At 48.7% G+C, this 18,893-nt stretch overlaps 1 protein-coding gene across 1 annotated transcript; it reads left to right on the forward strand.

Annotated features, from left to right (window-relative positions):
* Window positions 1–1,189: 1,189 nt before the first annotated feature.
* Window positions 1,190–18,543, forward strand: GALR1 (galanin receptor 1). Its single transcript, XM_081097739.1, has 4 exons — window positions 1,190–2,126; window positions 5,495–5,560; window positions 13,649–13,972; window positions 15,466–18,543. Exons 1-3 carry the CDS (start codon window positions 1,455–1,457, stop codon window positions 13,964–13,966), a joined length of 1,056 nt encoding a protein of 351 aa, XP_080953865.1. The 5' UTR covers window positions 1,190–1,454; the 3' UTR covers window positions 13,967–13,972; window positions 15,466–18,543.
* The last annotated feature ends 350 nt before the right edge of the window (window positions 18,544–18,893 follow it).

Consider the following 18,893-nt stretch of genomic DNA (forward strand, 5'->3'; position numbering starts at 1 on the left):
CCACACCTACATTTCTGTGTCCCATTGGACTCACCTGTGCTTTCAAACACGGTGTCTGGTGCAGGGACACTCACTCGCCATTTGGAGAGTGCAGGAAACATGCAGGTGTTTTGTAAAGTGACTGTAGGACAAATCATATAAACGCTGCAAATGAATGAACCCGTTTGGGCTCTCTAGTTGGAAACCAGACGATTACAGACAGGGATGACGTTTACTGACAGTTCTATACTAAAGCAGCTCATTTTCTTGTTGTCATTACAACAGTGATATTAAACATGTTCTTTCACTTCACAAATATTTCATGTTGGTGCTTCTGTCTCTGTCACTCAGATGAGCAATGTAAGGCAAAACTGATCTAAATTTGGATGATGGGAACATATACCTTCCCCCTTCATCTCACTTATGCATGTTTACAATGAAAACTCAAACAGGCTATTCTTTTCCCCCCCTGCTTCTTTCCCTCCTAGCGGTGGGCAGGATGAGGGTGGGGATTAGGGATTTCACAGTGCCAATCACTGACTTCCTGAGGTTTATTAAAGGGCAGGGAGTGCTCTCACTGGGAGAAAGATGAAGGGTGCTGATGGGTGAGGAGGCTTGCTCACCCCTTGGCCTCCCGCCCGCGCTCTGAGCAGCTCAGCTGCCCTCGCCACTGGGCCTGTGCCGCAAGCGGAGCCACCCTTTTGCTGGACTAAGGCTGGTTAGCACCTTGCAGAGGGCGTCTGATTCCAGTGAGGAGGTGGGCGGGGACCCACCCTTTAGGATTGGTCTAGTAGTCTCTGGGCGGTGACTTCCGGGGGCAGGGAGGCTCCCAGGGGGGCGCGGATTTCTCCTGGCAGTGTCCGCACTACCTCTCATTTGCAACGGGGAGACCGGAGCTCCCTACTGCCAACTGCCTGGAAAGCGCAGAAAGAGCGCTGGCTCTGTTGGCGACTTGGGACCCTGGCAATAGCTGGGAGTGGAATCGGTTGGGAGTCGTGGGGAGCCCTCTCCAGGAACCGCGAGGAGTCCTGTGCGCACACATCACAGCCCCTGGTGCGCTGGGGAAGAGAGCGGCTCAGAGCAACAGGTGTGGCGGGAAGCCACCCCCGGAGCGAGGGAATCGGTCGCAGGGATCCGGAGCAGGTAAAGAGCGGAGCGGGCTCTCTCCACCTCCTGGGCTGCACCGCGGGTCCTCCCTCCCCTGCTCAGAGTCCGCGCAGCAGGCTGAGGCGTCCGGGGAGGGGTTCCCTGAGCTCTCGGGACCGCCGCCTATGCCCGGGAAGGTCCAGCACTCAGACAGACCCGCCCAAAGACAGCGCCGCTAGGCACAGCCGCCCAGGCGCGTGGCCGCCAGGGTTGCTCAGGCTGGGAAACGGGCACTCTGAGCTCGGGGCTGGGTCCCAGGAGGGAGCCCCCTGGGCACCTCCGTCCCTGGCAGGCAGCCCTCACCAGCGCGCCCGGCGCCCCCGCAGGTCATGGAGTTGGTGGCCGGGAACCTCAGCGAGGGGAACGCGAGCGGCCCCCAGCCCCCCGCCCCGGACCCGCCGCCGCTCTTCGGTGTTGGCGTGGAGAACTTCATCACGCTGGTGGTGTTCGGCCTGATCTTCGCGCTGGGCGTGCTGGGCAACAGCCTGGTGATCACAGTGATGGCGCGCAGCAAGCCCGGCAAGCCGCGCAGCACCACCAACCTGTTCATTCTCAACCTGAGCATCGCCGACCTGGCCTACCTGCTCTTCTGCATCCCCTTCCAGGCCACGGTCTACGCGCTGCCCACCTGGGTGCTGGGCGCCTTCATCTGCAAGTTCACGCACTACTTCTTCACTGTCTCCATGCTGGTCAGCATCTTCACTCTGGTCGCGATGTCGGTGGACCGGTATGTGGCCATTGTGCACTCCAGGCGCTCCTCCTCCCTGAGGGTGTCCCGCAACGCGCTGCTGGGCATGGGCTTGATCTGGGCGCTGTCCATTGCCATGGCCTCGCCAGTGGCCTACTACCAGCGCCTCTTCCACCGGGAGTCTGACAACGGCAACCTGACCTTCTGCTGGGATCAATGGCCCGACCAGCGCCATAAGAAGGCTTACGTGGTGTGCACCTTCGTCTTTGGCTACCTGCTGCCACTGCTGCTCATCTGCTTCTGCTATGCCAAGGTGGGCATGGGGGGGGGGGCCGGTTTAGAGGGTGGTGCAGCTGGCTGCAGGGTCTGGGGTGTGAGGGCCCTGGGGCTTCTCTGCGTGTCCCTCACCCCTTTCCAAGCCCCACAGCGGACTCCACCGTTTTGCCCTGGTCCCTGTCTCCACCACAGCTTTGCTGGTTTGATGTGGAGAAAGTTACCTGGAGTTTGGGGGACGCTGGGAAAGTTTGCACTTCACTTCCCAGAGTCCCACTTACTCTCAGGGCATGGCCTCCTGCAACCTCAGGTTGTCCTGGCAGCTGACAGGCAGGCTCAGCCCCAGCTTCTAGGTACAGGGATATCTGCTCAGATTTAGCTCCTCAAACCTGGACAGCCTGCCTGAGACTGCAGTCACAGGGGGCACTCGTCACTCTGAGGCTGTGGGCCTTTTGCCAGGGTGATGGGGCTCACTGCCTAGCACTCAGTTGGGACATGAGGAGGTGACTCCCACGAGGGAGGCTGGACGGGACCTGGCTCTGTAAAGCCATTGCCCTGGGGACAGAACTTCATATTTTATTTCACACAGAAGTTTAGCCTTATAAACCCAGTGGGGAAAGCGGTATTTCTTCACAGAGTCCTGACTGAGTCTCCAGAGACATCTTTGGTGCCAATAACCAGATGATGTACAGCAATAATTTTATTCAGTTCAGAAAGTATTATTCCCAGCAACAACATTTAATATAAGCCACCTGGATTTTGTTTTTTTCCCTCCCCCTACCATCCATGCAAAGTTATGTCTGTTCTGAATGGGGATAGTTTTGGATATTATTTGAAAAAATGGCCTGCATGAAAGGATTAGGGAATTTAGGAAAGAACTCTAGCTTAGCTCTTTGGCAAATGGCTGGCTTACTCACGGGCTTCTGCTAATAGAGAGCAGAGCTCCCGCTGCACAGCACAGCAGCCTGACATGTGCCCTGGATCATTTAACCCCCAGGCTGGAGCTCTGGCCCCTGTTTTATTGATAAAGGAAAGGTGTTTTGGAGGAATGAAGCAACTGACTCAAATCAGGAAGCTGGCAAATGGTTCAGGAAGGATTTCAATGCAGGGATTCCCTGTCCTCTGAGGGAGGGGACAGTGGTGAGGACCTTGGAGACATGATGCCTGGGACAAGAGGGGTTCACACATGCGCCTCTTAATTCGTAATTACATAGATTAGAACTGAAGCGTAATCTCTTCATTGACCAGAAGTTTTTAGGTCTTCTTAATGGAAATGATTAGGTAAGCTTCTAGGAATAAATTAGGCTACATGTATTTCATAGAGCAAAGTTTGAAAATGATTTTTAAAAATTTAATAAACACATGGTCATAGGGATATTTTTAAATATGGGAATAGTTTGCTTTTAAGCATAAGTCCAAATCATCTTTTGAATTCAATGTAATTAAGCAAATTCACTTCATGCTCAAACAGATGGAGATAATATGTAATGTCAAGTTGTTTTTCTTTAGTTCAACCATCAAGTGTAAACTCTTCAGTTAAGGATTTTGCTACCGGAATGTTAAGTTCAGACATTCATTACTGGTGACATGCTCACCCCGCCAAGTGCCTCCACACCCCCAGATGTATCTAATGCCCATGATGAGCTTGGCTCGGGTTTGAGTATATGCTTCCTACACACACTTCTAAGTGCATAGAACAATGCAGAGATGCCACCATGACATCATCATTACTCCTAAAGAAAGGTCTTAGCAACTCATCATGACACCTACATTCTTTCTCTTTTTATGGCAAACCTTCACTGTGATGCATCAGAATACATTAATATGTGCACATAGCATAGACCCCTAAAGCAACACAGAGCTAGGAACAGTTGGGTTTTTTCTCCATGAACTACTCAACAACACTCCTTAGGTGTTACTGAAATGTCATCCCATAGTTTATTGAACAGACCCCCGAATAGCATTAGGAAGCAGATAACATTTGACATTTCTGTTTGGACTTCCTCTCCAGGTTCCCCCTCTGATTTTGTTTTGCTGCCTCTTCTTTGTTCCTCTTCTTACCCCTTGTCCTCAGTGACCAGTGTCTTCCTGTGGCCTCCTGCTGGGGAGGCTGCTACCAAGGAACTTCTCCAGGCCAGTCCTCTCCAGGCAGCATCCTGCTTCTGGCTCTTACCTCCCCGCTTGAAAGACTTTCTCATTTGCTTCTGAAAAATCTTGTTCCATCCAATTTTTGGTACCATGATTTCCACTGGCAGAACAGTAACCCAATCCATTGCAAGGTGAAAGTCTTGTCTCATAGATGATGCTAAACCACTGTAAGAAATAGGAAGTGTTTTAGCAAAGCTGGGGATCTGCTGCCAGAAATTCACACTCCAGTGACAGCTTAATCAGTGCAGGGCCCCAAGTTTGGTTGATAAATCCTGTGCTTTTCTGTTAGGTATGACTGATCACCTAGAAGTCTGCATCTGGTTCATGGGGTGGGCTTTGGCAATAAGTCCAATTTGATTAAATTATTTCCATGCTGCAGTGCCAGAGGGAAACGAAGATGCGGCTGGAATGTGGTCGAGTTCTTGGAGAGACTCACTCAGCAACTGATGGACAGTCTAAAGCCCTTAGTCAACCAGAGGCCAGTTTTCCTTAGATTTCCGCTCAGATGGGATATGAAAGTAGTTCCCACACCTGTCTTGCACGGGCCTGCTGGCAACTCCTGTACTATATAAGGCAAATGTTCCAAATTGTTTCTCCTGTCTGCCACACTGGCAAGAGAAGACAAAGACAGTTTCTCTGGTGAAGGAAACCCATGTCTCCCAAGGAGACTTCTGACAGGGCATTGATTATCAGACCTCGCCGATAGTGTATGGATTGTGAGTGAGGCTGAATTCTCCAAGTGTGGGCTGTTTCACAGCTCAGCACAGTGATTATGATTTGAATAAAGAATGAAAGGAGGCCTGATGGGTAGGAATTTGCTTTAAGGATACTTGTAGCGAAGACAGGTGGCAAAGAGCAAAGAGCGACGGACCTCTAGCTTTTGTGCATATCTAGGATTTAACACCGTGTCCGACGTTTATGGGGACCTGAGGATGGTGAGGATGGAGAACCTTGGGGGAGATCCAGGTTGAAGGTGGACCAACAAGGGTGGGTAGTGGTGTGGCTCTTTTTGGACAAAACCCTAGAGCCACTTGCACAGGAACGCTCTGTATCAGGCTCTCTGACCACGGTCTGCACCTGGATACGGATGCAGTAGGCAATTCACAATCATCATTACATTATCACCTTATGTGTATTTCAATTTGAATGATTTTGTAAATAGTGGTGTTACTCTTTCAGAGTGCCAAGAATTGCCAATGCAAAGAGACAGTGAATTATGGGATATGAGGCAAACCGATTTCATGAGTGTGTGTTTTTCAGGTCCTTAATCATTTGCATAAAAACTTGAAGAACATGTCGAAGAAGTCAGAGGCATCGAAGAAAAAGGTAATATTCACAAATCTATATTATTTATGTTGCTGTTTACAGCTTTGTCTTTATTTTTATTTTAAAAAAATATTGTTTAAATATATTTTTATTGATTTTAGAAAGGAAAGGAGAGGGAAAGAGAGATAGAAATGTCAATGATGAGAGAGAATCATTGATCAGCTGCCTCCTGCACACCCCCAACTGGGTATCGAGCCTGCAACCCAGCATGTGCCCTTGACCTGAATCAAACCCGGAATCCTTCAGTCCACAGGCTGATGCTCTATCCACTGAGCCAAACCAGCCAGGACTGTTTTTATTCTTCCTTATCCTCATATCCACTCAATGCCTGTGAAACTTCAGTTCCTAAGAACAGGTGTTTGAAGGGAAGCTCTTACTGTTAGGTGTAGAGTGTAGACACAAGGTCAGGTCTTGAGGGCCATGCAGGTAACTATTTTGCTGCATTAAAATGTAGATAGAGGTTTGAGGTTCTGAGCCTCCGTAGGAGCTGTGTTCAAGCTTGATTGGGATTGAGTGTAGTAGAATTACCACATCCAAAATTTGCATGATCTATAGTCATTTTATTGTGTATTTCCCATCTCTGGCGTGACCCCAGAAGGCCCTGACTTGCCTGTCTTTGGAGGGAATCTGTCCCTTAAGCCCATGAGCAGATACTGTTGCTCTCTGTCCCTCCTAGACCTATGCTGATGTTGGCCCTGGGAGGAGACTTACAACTGGAAGGAGGCCCTGAGGGGGATTCTACCCATTTAAAAAAAATTTTTTTTAATTGATTTCAGAGAGGAAGGGCAGGGGAGAGAGAGAGATAGAAATATCAATGATGAGAGAGAAAAATCGTTGATTGGCTGCCTCCAGCATGCCCCCTACTGAGGATCAAGCCCACAACCCGGGCATGTGCCCTTGACAAGGAATTGAACCGTGACCTTCTGGTTCATAGGTCAGAGCTCAACCACTGAGCCACCTCAGCCAGGTCCCATTTTTAATGACTTTCTTATCAGGTGAATCCTGTCTAAACTGAGTAATGATAACCTGTCTAACATCTGCTATTTTTGACATTTTACATTTTGAGGAAAAAGCTATTTTACAGATCAGGGTTAATTTAACTCTTACTCAGATAACATCTGTATACTGTCTAATTTTAGAAAATAGAATGAGATTATTAGACAGTATGATTAGGGGAGAGGAGATTATAAACAGACATTGCTATCCTTAAATATTAGACATAACATCTTAAAATACGTTGTTTTTCCTTCTAAATATTTATTGTGATGAATGACACGTAATTTGCAGAAATTATACTTTAATCACATTTATTTTTTAAACTCCGACCTAAGTAAAGCACAGCTCTTCTGGACTTTTCTGGTTGATAAGCGATGATGTAGGAAACATACATCTGTTCCCAAAGGTGATGGATAGAAATGCTAGACAATTGGTTAAAAGCCACAATCCAGCTTGCATTTGAAATACAGCCAGATAATTTTTAGGAGAAGCAACTCACAGTGAAAGGCACAGCATGGACGGCAGGCCTGTCTTAGTGCCCCTTCCAGTGTTTGTCCTTGTGTTTGGGCAGCCATCAGTCACACAGGCTTGTTCCAACGTGTGGACCCGTCTGCACAGCAGCTTAAAAGTGTGGTGTGGTGTGGAGTGGGTGTTTCCTGCCTGTGCTCAGTGAGACCTTGTTATGCTGGAGATATCCCAGTTTTTAATCTATCTCTTAGTTTCCCCTCTGAGCCACACTCCTCCTCTCCAAGAAAAGGATGCATTAAAAACCATTAAGGATTGTTAGACTTGCCCTTGGATGGTTATTTGCAGAGCTCTTCCCTGCACAGGACCAAGTGGCCATGGGCTCCGACCCTGCAGAGGGACAGGGATGAGCCTTGTCCACCTAAGGGCCCTGGGAGGGGGGATGCTGGCTGAACTTCCAGGAGGTGATGCAGCTCATACATGATACAGATTGTCACTGATGCGTGAGATTTTGTGCCCAGCAACAGGAATGAAATCAAGCATTTCTTTAAGGTTAGCTGGATCCTATCGGCATGCAATGGTGATTTTAGATCCTGTATTTGAAAAGTGTTGGAGAAAAACTGTGAAAGTCCCAGAGAAGAACACAGTGGTTTAAAAGAATGAGAACAGGTCTTATAAGAAATGACAAGAAAAACTTCTGTTTTATTTTACAATAAAAAGGCCTAAAGATTAGCAACTAGTTTAATAGTTACTTCGTTTAATGTGTGTGTGTGTGTATAATGTGCACGTGTATATGTGTGTATGTGTGTGTATTATATAAGTGTGTGTATGTAATTCTTATCCTAGGAGAGGGTTTCAGTATTTGGAGGAGGGAGGCAGAGTTTCTCTTCCATTCTCACAGCCTCTGACCCTTAATAGCCTCTGAACAGATGTCAGAAGATGTCTTTTGATATATTTAATTGCCTCCTTGTTTGCATAGAACAAATAAAGCATGGTACGTGCGTGTGTGTATGTGTCTAAGAAAGAGAGAGCAGAGGTTCAGGGGAGGTTAAGAAGAGGGTGGAGAGAGGAGGGAGAAAAGGGAGGTCTGGGTGGACAGCCAGGCTCGATGGGAAGTTCCCGAAGGCAGGGAACAGATGGGCTGCCTGCCCCCGGGTCTCCGCACAGTGCCTGCTGGACAATGGCTCCATGGGGCTCGGATCGTGACAGTTCCTCACTTCAGCTTCACCTGTTCCCAGCCCCTGCTCTCTGTGGCTAAGTCCAGCTTCCTATCTCTGAGCTGTATCCATCCACACAGGGATCCCCTAAACAGCTGTCCTCCATGTTTGGGGGGAAATACAGAAGGAGGATGTAATTTTCACTGCAGGAATAATAGCAATGACAGCATAGAGCCCTGCAATGGAGCCAGCTAGACATAGGGGAATGCTTTCTGCCACAGGCTGGTCAGATACTAAGATGAGCTCTGGAATAGCCATTGCAAGCCATCAGAATGGGACAGACATCATATGGGTTGGTCACGGCCAGGAGGAACCTGGAACAGGGGTCCTCTCGACACCATGTCAGCCACTGGGTTCTTTCACTGTCACTTCCCCCTCTGGCTGGAAGTATTTAGCGAGCTCTTCGACTGTCATTTATACAATCATATCATTCTCATCTTTTAGCTACTTTTTGTTTTCTACCCAGCCTAGTTCCATTAGACATATTCTGAGCAAAATTCTTTGAAGAAAAAAACAGACATCTACGATGACTTGAAAAAGAGCATCTCCCAGGAAGATGAGCGATGAATGTTTTTCAGATACTTTCAGCCTAAGGAGCAAAAAGAAACCAGGCTAGCAAGGTCCCAGCCCCCCGTGGAGGAGTCAGTGTATAGGCTCAGGATAACCTGCAGACGGTGGCCCTGGGCTGGGATTCCACACTCTGCGTGGACTGCTGAGCACAGTGGTACATACACCAGGCTCGACTCTGTCTCTCATTCAGGCCGATGCTGTAGGAAATGAAGAAAAGCCCTGTAAGAAATTTTAAGAAATCACCCCCATTATCCATAGAAGGGCATTCTTTCCCAACAGCCTGACATTTCAAAGGGAAAGAGAGGAAGCAGCTTTTCCAAGTCTTTCTGGGGAGAATACAGTGTGTGTGTGTGTGTGTGTGTGTGTGTGTGTGTGTAGAATCAGAGGTGGTGAACATTGAGGAAACAACTTCACCTTTAACTAGAAGTGGGCAAGACGATTTTCTTTTTCTTTTCTTTTTTTTTTTTAATATATTTTACTGATTTTTTTCAGAGAGGAAGGGAGAGAGACAGAGAGTCAGAAACATCGATGAGAGAGAAACATCGATCAGCCGCCTCCTGCACATCCCCCCACCGGGGATGTGCCTGCAACCCAGGCACATGCCCCTGACCGGAATCGAACCCGGGACCATTCAGTCCGCAGGGCCAAACCGGTTTCGGCAAGACGATTTTCTTTTGTTGTGGTCTTTACCAGTGGTTCTTCAAACACCTGAGATGTTTAGAAACTTCCTGAGCCGTGGGGTTGAGGCCCAGATGTGGGAGCCATGCCCTGGCAGGGAAGAGTGTGTCCATCTTTCTCAGCCCCAGCTTGGCGGTTGGTACAGCACTGTTCTGACTGGATCGTTCATGTCCAGCCAGCATGGGAAGAAGTAGTGAGTGAAGGATGGTGTTCTGCCCACATGTGCGGACTTCTTCCCTATACTCATATCCCCCCTTCTACCCTCTCCCTCGCCCAGCTTCTCAGCCCCTTGGGCTTGGAGGGCTAGGACCCTCTGTGCAAGGGAGACATGAGACAACCATGTCCCAGAGCCCACAAAGATGAACCATGTGCTGTGTCCAATGGCCCACATGGATGAACAGCATGCTGTGTCCTGCCGGGAGCCAGTCCATGCTTGCTGTTTCAAGGGACCTGGCATATATGGCATACTGTTCTTAATATGTTTGCTCACCTTCTTGGCACTATGTGTTTTAACCAAGGTCTCTGAGAAAGGTTGTTTCCCCAGGTAGGGATTTTCCCCTGAAGTTAGGGAGGGAATAAAACCTCTTAACTAAGTGCCAGGTGGGAAATTAATCACTTTAACTACGAATAATCATGCTTAAGCTACATAATCTTTACTCCCTGGAATGGAGATAAGAAACGCCCTAACCTTTGGAATAGAGATTGATAGGATTGGAATCAACTGGTATAAATACAGTTGAAACAAGACAACAGCAGACAGAACTTAGGAGACAGAGAGAGAGACAGAAATTGGCACAGAACCTACACAGAACGTTCTCTAGAGACAGAAGAACTTCGCTGGAGAGAACATGGCAAAAGATCCTGGACAGAAACTGGCCTCAGAACCTAGAGACAGAACCTAGCGAGAGAACATGGCAAAAGATCCTGGACTGAACCTGACTACAGAAATTGGCAAGAGAACCTGACTAGAACCTGGTGACTGAACCTGGCTGGAGAACCTGGACAGAACCTGGCTGGAGAACCTAGCGAGGGAACATGGCTACAGAACCTGGCTGGAGAACCTAGCAAGAGAACATGGACACAGAACCTGGCTGGAGATCCTAAGCAGAACCTCTCTGGAGATCGAGATCAGAACTTGGCTGGAGATCCTGGCTCGGCTGCTGATCAACTGAACACTGTCTCCATGTCCTTCCTTCTTCGCCGACTCCGTCCTCACCTATGGGGAACCCCTGGACCTGCTGGGGTGGGACCCCGGCAGTGTCCAAGGGTGCACACGTGCATTTGCTGGAGTTAACATCACTGGGCTGACCTGGAGTTGCCTGGGAACTGCCAGGATACTGTATGTGCCTCCGCCAACACAACTTCACCTCTGACGGGCTGAGATGCTTGTGAGATGGGGAACATAGAGAAGCCCCGCGATGCTTAGTGGGGAGCAGTCTGGTTAACTCTCTTGGGAACAGCCTTAGGTAAATGACACAGCCCATGAAAGTGCCCACTAAGTGTTCTTTCCTGATATTATATTGTAAATCGTAACCCAGTCTCATTTGAAGGCTACAGGCTGATCTCGTAGTTCTGAACAGATCAGGGATTACGAATAGTAAAAAGGTAAATTTTGAATGACCAAATGCACAGTGAGAGGCACTGCATTTCCTGGTGGGTCCTCCAACCCTAGTTGCTAATCCATGAGCTGCTGGCTCTCCTCCTGCCCGAACCTTGGTACTTGGCAGACACTCCCTAACAGAAGCCAGAGGCGAGATCCAGAGGGCATCTGTTCTGTGAAGTAGAGATGCTCTTGTTTTCTTAGGAAGAAAGGTGATGTTTTCCATTTGCAGGTGGAAGGACCTCTAGGTGGTTTTGGCTCAGTGATCTGGGAGCCAGTGTCTTCTGCACTGAGGGAGGAATGGATGGAGAGCAGATGGTCCCCTAATGCACCTGAGCCTATCACTTGTTTGCTTTGTGCCTCCTGCAGTGACATCTAATCCTGCCACCTGTGAAAACCTGTGGTCAGGTGACTCTGAGGCCCAGATGAGGAAGTCCAGCCCGGGGGGGGGGGGGCGGGGGGTTATGTCATGTTTCAGGTCCCACAGCCAGGTTATGCCTGATCAGTCAGGGCTTCTGCACAATCCATGCCCTTTGATAGTGAGCTTAACTCTCATCTCCTGCCCTCTGACCCCTGCGCTTGTCCTGGCTTTGACCTGAACTCTGATGGTCGCCTCTACCACCTCTGCCCCAGTCTGCTGACAAAGTCGGTGTCTTCCCTGCTGCATTCTGGATGTTGTTTCCTAGAATAGTGAGCTTCTAATGCATGACAAGTAATAGAAAAGTCATTTTGTCACGTGGGAATGTCCCCACAGTGCAGAGATGTGGGGTCCCCCTTTCCCATACGGAGGAATTTGTGGTGTAACCGTGATTCCTTGGTCATGAAATCACTTTCTTGGGTCTCATTCTTTCTCCCATGTGGGGCTATTAGACAAATAAAGCTCCATATGTTGTTCTCACCTTCTTCCTTCTATCTGTCTGGTTTCCTCTCCACTTTCTTTCCCACATTCATCAGTTTTTGTCACGATTATTCCTGTATAGGAGAGGAGGTGGACAGGTGGCCGGCAGGTGAATCTTTCACCCACTCTCGTGTCTTCACTGGGAGATGGAAATGTGTCCCATAAGCCTTCCTGGTCTGAGATGTGTGGGGAGGCCAGTGGTCCAGTGTTCCTAGTCCCTCCCACAAACTGAATCACACCCTTAAACTATTTCAACCTGGAATAACCTGAGAAAAAAGAGAGGCCACTTTCAGGCAAGTCCTTAGCCTTTCTCTGCATGAGGAGGAGACTCCCTGGTGACGTGAACTGGGGGATGTCCCGGGATGGCCAGTGAGGGGACCTATGGCTGCTGTCTCCTGTGAGTGTTTTTACTGCCCACATCACCACCAACAGGCAGACGGGTGGGAGGCGGTTGATGGTGGCTAGGAGTTCAGAGCAGTTCCTGCCTGTGTCTCAGACATTCAGGGCATGGCTTTGGGGCACTGGGACCTGTCTTGTAGCTCTCACTTTGCGCGTAGCCATGGGACACCAGGCACTTGTCTTCACCATTCTGCGTCTCAGTTCTTTCATTGACAGCTGGTGATCACTGTGGGGTCTGCTCCCTGGGGGAGCAGGGAGCAGATGGGGAGTGACCTCAGCGGGTCACACAGTCCTCAGCGCTGTCCTCGCGGCCCTGTTTCTGCTGTCGCCATTAGATGGCGAGGCCCTGCTGCTTCCTGAGCTTCACTCGGTGGAGGAGGCCACCCTTGAAGGAAGGACCCAGCTGATTGCTTTGCGTTTTATAGTTTAAAAAATATCAGTAGATCACCATGTCTGACTGAATCCTAGAGATGGAGTGTCAGCTTAACACAGCAGCTCCGTAGTTGTTGCCTTTCAGCATGTCTGAACCAGTGGGCGGAATCCCAGGGCTAGTGGCCCAGGGCTTGACCCCTGGGTTTGCAGCCCTGGAGGAGGTGATGTGAGTGTCTCCAATGCAGTGTGCAGAGGGAGGCAGGAGGGGACGGAGGGCAGGCAGGGAGGCCCGGCCCTGCCGAGGTCCTATGGGGAGGACCTCTCATCCCTGCTCCGTAGACACCCCCTCACACACAGGGACCCTGCCTCTGGGTGTTGCTGGGTTAGGCGCACAGGAAGGGTTACAGTGCCAGCAAGTGGGCTCATTGCTGTGCAGACTGAAACCCACACGGTCTCTGGAACCTACTCGTGTCCTTAACTTGCCAAAGTTTGAGGAGGAGAACTAAACATCTGCATCTCTGTGGAGACCACTGCTCGGGGCAGGCTCCACGGCTCACCCGAGCTGCCTCGCAGCTCAGTGCTGAAGGTTTTGAAGGGACCATGTTGAATCTCTAGACCGTTCTATTCCTATGACCTAAGCACCAGTCCCATTCTCCACACACACTTCACACACACGGCTAAGTTACTTCTGCGCCAGGTCATGCCGGGTCCTGGAGAAGTTTGAACAAAACCAGCCTGTGACCGGAAGGCCAATGCTTAGCACAGATTTAGTATCTATTGGATCCCATGGGAAGAGTCATGAAATTATCTTAGGATGTGTTTGCAATGCTTGGTTCTTTCCTGTTGGGACTGAGATGTCTTCCTCCCGCCCCACCCCCCCTCCTTGCCCCCAGACAGCACAGACAGTCCTGGTGGTGGTCGTGGTCTTCGGGATCTCCTGGCTGCCGCACCACGTCATCCACCTGTGGGTCGAGTTTGGGGTCTTCCCGCTGACGCCCGCCTCCTTCCTCTTCCGCATTGTGGCGCACTGCCTGGCCTACAGCAACTCCTCCGTGAACCCCATCATCTACGCCTTCCTCTCCGAGAACTTCAGGAAGGCCTACAAGCAGGTGTTCAAGTGTCGGGTGCGCAGCGAGTCCTCCCTCAATGACACCAAAGAAAACAGAAGTCGATTGGACACCCCACCCTCCACCAACTGCACGCACGTGTGAAGAAAGGTGCGTGTGGGCCTCACGTCGTGTTTTCCCCATGTGGACCAGGCACGTAAAAACACAAGGGGGTGGGGGAGGTTTAGGAAGGCTGTACCTGTTACCTTAGCAACAATTCACATTGTTTTGGTTAAATTCCTTAAAAAGTACTTTGATTCATTTAGGAAATCCCTAGGTCTAGAGGAAATTATTTCCAAATTTTATTTTATTTAAAAATTCTACTTCTAAAAAGGAAAAGAAAATGCTGCCTTGTTTTAAATCTCTAAAGACATGAAAGTTTAATAGAATTCCATAGATATGTTCAATTCTTTATAGAATAAGGAATAAACCTTTAAGTATGGTCAGGAATATTTATGACCTATATTTTGAAGCAGAATTATTTAGAAAAAAATTATGCTTTAGTTCTTCAGTTTTAAGGAAAGGGGTAACATTATAAGTTATGATCACGGACAGTGAGAATGTTCACTGCCTTATTTTTGTGGCCGTTTATATAGAGGGGCTCAGACTTTGTCCAGTGCATTTGCACAGGTCACTTTTGCTGCCGGTTGTGAGCAGCGTACAGAATTCAGACACTGTGCTGCCTCCAGCTGTGACCACAAGGTCCTTTGAGTCGGTCTCAGGAGCTCAGAGGGGTGTTTCAGCAGTGACTCTCGGGTGTGAGCTATTGGCCCCGTCACATGAAACCTATCCTGTGAACCTGGGCTTTGTAAAGTTGACTGAAAAAATAAAATTCAGGGAAAAGTGCCAAGTACAACTATGCTAACAGTGGAGGCTATGAATGAGTTTTTGACAATGAAACTGGGCATTAAAATTGTACATATACTTGGCCAAGGCCTTAGCTATGCCTTAAGTGGAACCGATTCAAAAGAGAGAATTAAAGAAATGTCAGTGAGCATGATGTGTCGGTAATAATTTCTAGGGGCCGAAGAGCAGTCAGAATTCAATGTGTCACAGGAGGGGGTGGGCAGGCTGCATGGGGACAGTGTGTTGAGTGCTCGGCTCAGGTAACGTTGGAAGAAAACACTACGGATATATACCTAGGATATCCTTTCTAGTATAAACAAGTGCTTTTTTATTGAATTGTAATGATGTTATCGCACAATTACCCCACATATTACTCCCTCTGGAAATGTTAATTTGGCGTTGAAATCATCACCACTCAAGTTTCAAATGTAGTTTTCATGACAATGTCATATCTATTCATGTTTACAATGAGGCAATGGTATAAAAAGATCAAGTTATCCTATATTAGGAGATACTTTTCTGAATGCAAGACTTTGATATATTTTAGGAGGAGACAAAAGCATGAAGATGAGAAAAAAAAAGGTTTTGTGTAAGGTACACCTGTGTCAAATCAAGACTCCATGTAAAATATTACATTTTAGGGCCCAAAACAGACTCAGTGTAAGTCTTTGCATGCTGGCTTCTCTAGCTCACAACTGATGTTCACGAGTTGCATTCCTCCAGCTCACAGTGCTTACATTTGTAATGTCTCTGGACAGATGCGGAGAAATTCCTTGGAGAAGATGGGACTGTGAGCCTCATGCTTGCTGGCCGGGGAGAGAAGTGGTGTATATGCATATGTGAGTATTTTAAAGAACAACATAAGTCCTGTGCGTGGAAATCTTGTTGCACTTTATTCAAATATAGCGGCAGAAACGTTGTATCCCGACGATGATACCTCATGTGTTTGTGGAGCTTGACGTTGAAAATACCGGATCCGCTTCCGCGCACACAGAGCTGCTGGTGGCCTGGGACGGCGTGGACGGCAGCAGCTTCCTGTGCCCTGGCTGTCTGTCCCCTTGTTTCCTCTTCTGATTCCCACACACCCATGGGAGTATTTTAAAAAATGCTTCTGTTTCTAAGACACAGTGAAAATGCTTCAGCACAAGGCACTGACCCACGCCATGCCTTCTTCAGTCCCTCCCATTGGTGTCACCAAAGCGAAAGGCTCGGCACTGAAGTCATAACCGGCCTGCGAACCCCCAGTTCGCTGAGTGATAATGCAAGTCACTTCGTTTTACAGTTAGGATATCCTTCCTGCCTGCCCCCGTTTTAGGCCATGCATCTCATTCAGCGTTCAGGTTGTTTACTTCTATAGCAAATTTTGATCCTGATGAAAACTTAAGTCCTGCAAAGACCTAAACCTGTGCTTTCCAGAGAACTTGTCACAGACTCCTCTCCCCAAGGAGCATCCAAGGCGTGCATGCCCTTCCTGGGCGGCTGCCTTCCTAATGCCCAAGGCGGTGACTGTGACCGTTCAGAAGCACCCTTTTTTCCTCAGAAAGGACAGAAGGCACCCAACACCCTTTTCCTTCCAGCCGCCAGGCTCAGGGAGAAACTGTGTGTGCCTCTGACGTTCGCTGCTTAAAAACCTGGCTTTTCAGTGAACTTCAGATAAAACTGATGGTTCCTCCTTAGATTTGGCTGCCTCGGTGCCTAGGCAGCGGTTACTTTTCAGAGTGTTTTGCTTCCACGCAGGGAGACAGGCTCTGGGATATTCAAGCACTTGCTGTTTCATGACTAAGCCCCAGTTTCCGTTTCCCCCCGGTGAATACAGGGACAAGGCCGGGAAGGCTCTCTGGTCCTGTGCTCCCAGGAGGCACCTAAAGAGATCCTCTCTCTCCCATTCTGACCTTGCATGTGCTCAGCAATGTGGGTGGAGGCCGTTTCCTGCACATTTTAGGTAAATATGTTTGCGGTTAACAAAATTGTACTGCACATGTTAGGAGTAAAGCACCAGTTTCCTCGTCTACTTCCCAACTCTTTGTGCTTCGGTGGCAACTTGCTTCTACCTGGACCTCCTCACTCGATGCTCACCACAGGAAAACTCCTGTTCGGCCTCAGCTGGATGAGTTAGAGCCAAGAGGAGGGCTGACAGCTGACCTGCATGAGTCACGCGGGCGAAGGCTTTGTGTGACTCAGCTTTACACTGTGATCTCACGGATGATTGCATTTGCCTGGCATCTTGGATACTTTGAGACAAGGCAGTGATAATTCTGATGGGTTAATTGAACCCCCAAGGCCAGGCTTCTTCTGAGCAGGACAAGACAATTTATCTAAGCATCCATTTCCTTCCCTCAAGTTCTGAAACGCTGGTGTTGTGGCAGCTTACGCCCAGAAAGTAACGTATTGTTAGCTTCATCACGCTCTTGCTTGAAGGGATTTATTAAATGCACATACATAAACCACAGTCATGTAAATTGGGTAAATACATCAATGTCTACTTCCTCTGGAAACATCTAAATTTTGTAAATTTTGCTCTATGCTGGTTGAGAATATCCCCCAGGCTTTACATTTGTGAGTAGCTTTTATTTCTCTTGGCCATTAAAAAAGTGTTGGGTGTTCGGTTATTTGTCAAGTAGATGTTAGTGACTTTGTTTAATGACTTGTTTGTTTTAACAACAAGTGATTTCTGGGGAATGAGGTGTGGGTGGAGGTGGAAGAGGTCATAGAGGGAATAAATGGTGATGGAAAAAATAAAATAAAATACAAACAAAAAGCTACGTAGAGTAAGAGTGGGTGGCCTAGCACGCTGATGGTTACTTGGAAAGGAAAAATTTACGGAATGGTGATTTTTTTCTGATTCTAATTGGCACTGTATTTTGATATTTTCTCCTCTAGAACTGGAAAAATTGAGCCCAAGGAACAAATTGAGATGCTTGATGCCTTCTTGGTGCGAGCTGTGTCTGCACACAGCCAGCTCGTGTCAGGAGAGCAGGCTGTGTGTCCTTAGGCATCAGGGTGTTGTTTATGGTGACGGTGCCACAGACCCCAGTGCTGGGTTCCTCCCTGGCAGGTTCCCCCACCCTCACTGTCTAACTGCAGCTGCCACCTGGGCCCCTGGGCGCCCCTCCTTGGTGGGAGGAGACCTTTGGGGATACAGCAGGCCCCGGGCGCCTTCTCCTCTGCTGTGCTGGAGCCTCTCACTGCTGGGTCCTGAACACACAGGCGCTGTTGCTCAGCTGCCTTGGTCCTGAGCATCCGAGGACTCGGGTTCTGTCCCGAGTGCGGCCCTGGTGACAGGGTCGATGTGGGAGGAGGGTGCTGAGTAAGCTTCTTGCTTTGGTAGACTTTGTGGAAATACTAACTTTAGCGGTCCGTTCTGCGTCTGTTTGAAGGCTGGCTGAGTTTGCCATAGTCAGACAATTGTGTGAAGGGCCAACCCTATAAGCTAAAGGTTTTGGTGTCCCTTTAGGTTGAGTCACCTCATCCTGCTTGCCGGGGAACAGGTTTCCAGGCATGCTAAGTTATATTGGATCACTCTCCAATTTCAGCAGGGGAGGGGGCTGCCTGACATCCCCGGGCCAGAGCTTCCTGGTCTGTGATGAGAGAGGGGGGATCTAGGTGGGGCTCCAAGGCACCGAATAACCGTAAGTCAGAGAACCAGGATCAGAATTATAAACAGGTGTCCTGTCGTGGTTTGCTATCATAGATACCAAAAGTTAGATGCAGGGAAGCAGAGGTGTGTGGGGGCTATGTCCATTTTCAGTAGAAGTCTTCCCGTCTTGTTAGAAGAAAAAAATCAGTGCGAAGCTGTTGTTTGGCACATTTTATGAGGGCCGCCCAGCCTTGACATGAAAAAAAAAAAAATACTGTTTAAAACGGAAACTGTGGTACTGTCCCTCTAAAGCAGTGGTTCTCAACCTTGGCTGCACATTAGAATCACCTGGGAATCTTTTTAAAATCCTGATTTCTGGGCCTCGTCCTCCGGAATGAGGTTGAGAACCACTGTTCTAAAGGGAATGTAGCTGGCACGCAGATGTAGCTGAAGAAGTAAATTTCAATGACGTAGCTCATTGGGGTCAGGGACAAACCTTCGACTTTCTCAAGTGACATCTGCTGAGGTGAGGAGGACACTGTGAATGTTGTAAAAAGGGGACGGACGTCAGGACATTCCCCAATTCTGTTGGGAAGTTGCTTATGGAAA

This window comes from Myotis nattereri (genome assembly GCF_964212035.1).
Source record: "Myotis nattereri genome assembly, chromosome: 8".
Lineage (NCBI taxonomy): Eukaryota > Metazoa > Chordata > Mammalia > Chiroptera > Vespertilionidae > Myotis > Myotis nattereri.

Coding starts and splice junctions, on each gene's coding strand:
- GALR1 (XM_081097739.1), top strand. CDS start 1,455: ATGGAGTTGGTGGCCGGGAACCTCAGCGAGGGGAACGCGAGCGGCCCC. Junction 2,127..5,494: donor TCTGCTTCTGCTATGCCAAG/GTGGGCATGGGG, acceptor TGTGTTTTTCAG/GTCCTTAATCATTTGCATAA. Junction 5,561..13,648: donor CAGAGGCATCGAAGAAAAAG/GTAATATTCACA, acceptor CCTTGCCCCCAG/ACAGCACAGACAGTCCTGGT.